General features: G+C 49.6%; 1 protein-coding gene across 1 annotated transcript in view; it reads right to left on the bottom strand.

The window, feature by feature from the left end:
* Nucleotides 1-3,766, bottom strand: part of ESYT1 (extended synaptotagmin 1) — a 21,719-nt gene that overhangs the window by 8,678 nt on the left and 9,275 nt on the right. The window contains exons 15-21 of the mRNA XM_012805505.2: nt 2,156-2,305; nt 1,684-1,839; nt 1,386-1,562; nt 1,139-1,221; nt 953-1,001; nt 477-566; nt 266-361 (exon numbers count right to left, since the gene is read on the bottom strand). Coding sequence (XP_012660959.1) covers nt 266-361; nt 477-566; nt 953-1,001; nt 1,139-1,221; nt 1,386-1,562; nt 1,684-1,839; nt 2,156-2,305 — 801 coding nt within the window. The remainder of the gene's footprint in view (nt 1-265; nt 362-476; nt 567-952; nt 1,002-1,138; nt 1,222-1,385; nt 1,563-1,683; nt 1,840-2,155; nt 2,306-3,766) is intronic.

Genomic DNA, 3,766 nt, shown 5'->3' with positions numbered 1-3,766 from the left:
AGGAGTTGGAGGTTGCTGTGAGCTGTGATGCCACAGCACTCTACCCAGGGGGAAAGCTTGAGGCTCTGTCTCAAAAAAAAAGATCACTTGAACCCTAAGAGTTGGAGGTTGCTGTGAGCTTTGACACCACAGCACTCTACCCAGGGTGACAGCTTGAGACTCTGTCTCAAAACCCAAAAACCAAAAAACAAAGACCCCAAGAGAATTCAAACCTGAGGGAGGTGAAAGAAGGGCTAGGTTATGGGGTATGGGGAGCAGATCTTACCGGCAGGTCCTCCGCCCGCTCCAGATAGACACATAGTAGGGCCGCTGCTAGCTCTGCGCTCTTCTGAGTCTGGATCAAACTGTTCACCTGAAGCACCTGTGGGAGGGCACACTACAGGCTAGGCAGCAGTAACTTACACCCCAGGGTCTGGCATGTGCCTTGGAAGCTGAGAGGAGAGCTCACCCTGCCCCATCTTGGGTTCCCTGTTTACCTCCTCTAACTCAACAGCAGTGAAACGAGGGGTCAGGCGCTCCAGGCGCAAGTGCAGGCGGCCGGATGGGACATCTTCGAGGGTCAGCCACTGTGAAAGTAGGTAGGTAAAGACATGGGGGATGTGAGAACAGGTGAGAATAAGGCTTGGGAAAGATCAAGAAGGATTACTGATTCTTGGCTCAGTGCCTGTAGCTCAGCGGCTAGCGCACCACCCACATACACTGGAGCTGGTGGGTTCAAATCCAGCCCAGGCCTGCCAAACAACAATGACAACTACAACCAAAAAATAGATGGGCTTTGTGGCAGGCGTCTGTAGTCCCAGCTACTTGGGAAGCTGAGGCAAGAGAATTGCTTAAGCCCAAGAGTTTGATGTTGCTGTGAGCTATGTCACAGCACTTTACCCAAGGCAACATAGTGAGACTCTGTCTCAAAAAAAAAAAAAAGAAGGCTTAATGATTCTAATCTAATGCTTACCTCATCAAGGAAGCCACTATTTAATACTGTGGTGAGACTCACTTTACACCTATAGAGGAGAAAGATTAAGATAAGAGGTAGTTGGTCAGAATTGAGTCTCCCTCTCTAATTCTCTCTCTCTCTCAGACCAGATTCTAAGGCCTACAGAGGCCCAGTCTGTCTGCTCACCTGGACTGCTCCCCTTACCTGCCCAGAAAATCATCCTTGTCCAAGTCCTTGTCAAAGACTTCAACCTCTAGCTCTTGGCCTGGAATTGATGTAACAATCACCTAGTGGAAGAAAATAGTGCAGAGAAAAGGGGATTCTCTCCTTTTCCTCTCCAGATGACTGGACCCTCCCAACCAACTGAGCCCCAGAGTTTTCTGGACCACACTTAGAGCTAGGAGGAATAATGGGGCAGGACTGGGAGGAGTCCTTGCCACTCAATTCTGACCTCAAAAACCTCATTCCAGCGGGGATTAAGATCTTCCCGGACAACACGGCTCCGGAAGCTCCGTCCTGCCAACTTTAGTTTCACATAAGGGTCTGACTTGCCCTTCACCAATCCCCCTAAAAAACGGTCTTTGGCAATCAGGTCCTGGGCCTCTAATACATGGATCCGAAGCACATTCTGCAAAAGAGACAGATGGGGCATCAAGATGGCAAAGCACGAGAGACCTGCACCATCTTGAAACAGGCTGCATACACTTAGGGTGGGCAAATAGCCTCGCTCTTTCCAGATAGAGACTCACCTCAGTCCCAAAGTGGCTGTCAGGAGTGGTGTGACAGGGTCGAGGTGGGGCATCCACGCTGCTGCCCATTTGAGGGCTCTCACTGTCCAGGTTTCCAGCACCAGGAGCACCAGGCACAGTGGGAAAGCATATTCCTGATGAATCCAAGTACAAGATCTGTGAAGGGGAGTGTGATTGTTGAATCAAAAAGTGCAACTAGTCACCAGCGGGCAAGGTGTTGTGGGGGTTAGGAGACAGAGTCGGGACTCTGACCAGGTTCCTGCCTTGGCTGGGCTCATCTCTAGAAGTTTGTTTCCATACTCTTCCCCAACTCACACACCAATCCGCCCAACAGATCAACACTTTTTGTGCACCTGCTGAGCACTTCTACAAAGACTAACCCATTTAATCTTAGAAGGCTCCCCTCTTCCTTAACTCTTGATACCAAAGAATCTGCAGGCCCTGGCCCTGTAGCATTTCCTCCATTTCCTACCCTCATGACCAGTTTCATGTAGAGCCTAGAGTTAGGGCCAGAGCTGCTCAGCTGGAACCACTGGTCCAGGGTGAGTTCAGGGGCCGTCAGCAGGCGAGCCAGAGGCAAGGTCAGTGCCCCTAATGTCAGGGCCCTCGAGTCATCCTTCACCTATAGTCACAGGAGGAAGGAATATAGTAAGGAGATTAGAGAAATAGGAGGCACACTGGGTAAATCTAACATGGCTCCAGCTTCATTCCTCTCTGTACCAATCACAAACCTTTTGCTCCGCTCAGAGCCATCTTTTCTTTTCTTTTTTTTTTTCTTTTGAGACAGAGCCTCAAGCTGTCCCCCCGGGTAGAATGCCATGGCATCACAACTCACAGCAACCTCCAACTCCTGGGCTCAAGCAAGTCTCCTGCCTCTGCCTCCCAAGTAGCTAGGACCACAGGTGCCTGCCACAGTGCCCGGCTATTTTTTGGTTGCAGCCATCATTGTTTGGTGGGCCAGGCTGGATTTGAACCTGCCACCTTAGGTGTATGCGGCTGGTGCCTTAGCCACTTGAGCCACAGGCACCGAACCACAGAGCCATCTTTTCAATCTGCCCACTCCTTAGTCCCTTCCAGCTTTGCTTATTCTATTCCCATGTCTTGGGAAGTTCTCATTTTCCTCCTTTGGCCTGTTTAATTCATATTCATCCTTCAAAATCTTAACTTGCAGCTCAGTAGCTAGGGCGCCAACCACATACACCGGAGCTGGCGGGTTTGAACACAGCCTGGGCCTGCTAAACAACAATGAAAACTACAACCAAAAAATAGCCAGGCATTGTGGCAGGCACCTGTAGTCCTAGCTACTTGGGAGGCTGAGGTGAAAGAATTGCTTAAGCCCAACAGTTTGAGGTTGCTGTGAGCTGTGACGTCACTGCACTCTACCCAGAGAGACATAGTGAGACTCTATCTCAAAAATACACATGGGCTTGGCGCCTGTAGCTCAAGTGGCTAAGGCGCCAGCCACAGACACCTAAGGTGGCGGGTTCGAATCCAGCCCGGGCCCGCCAAACAACAACGACGGCTGCAACCAAAAAAATAGCCAGGCATTGTGGCGAGTACCTGTGGTCCTAGCTACTTGGGAGGCTGAGGCAGGAGACTCGCTTGAGCTCAGAAGTTGGAGGTTGCTGTGAACTGTGATGCCATGGCACTCTACCCAGGGGAATAGCTTGAGGCTCTGTCTCAAAAAAAAAAACCCATGTAACTTGCTTTATAAAATCTCTCTAGCTTCTACACCCTCTGTACCTTTCTCTGGCCATCCTAATATGTGTATTTTACTCCTACTAGTTCATATGTAATTGTTCGATTTTATGTATGTGTCTATTGTCTATGAAATTAGTGAGTTCTTTGAAGGCAGATAATGTTTCATGCTTTTGAAATGTTTATTTATTTATTTATTTATTTATTTTTTGAGACAGAGCCTCAAGCTGTCCCCGTGGGTAGAGTGCTGTGGCATCACAGCTCACAGCAACCTTCAACTCCTGGGCTCAAGTGATTCTCCTGCCTCAGCCTCCCAAGTAGCTGGGACCACAGGCGCCTGCCACAATGCCTGGCTATTTTTTGGTTGCAGCTGTCATTGTTGTTT

This window comes from Otolemur garnettii, unplaced genomic scaffold (genome assembly GCF_000181295.1).
Source record: "Otolemur garnettii isolate 467f Iridium unplaced genomic scaffold, OtoGar3 scaffold00043, whole genome shotgun sequence".
Lineage (NCBI taxonomy): Eukaryota > Metazoa > Chordata > Mammalia > Primates > Galagidae > Otolemur > Otolemur garnettii.
The sequence above is the reverse complement of the archived record's forward strand: the minus strand, read 5'-3'. Positions and strand labels throughout refer to the sequence as shown.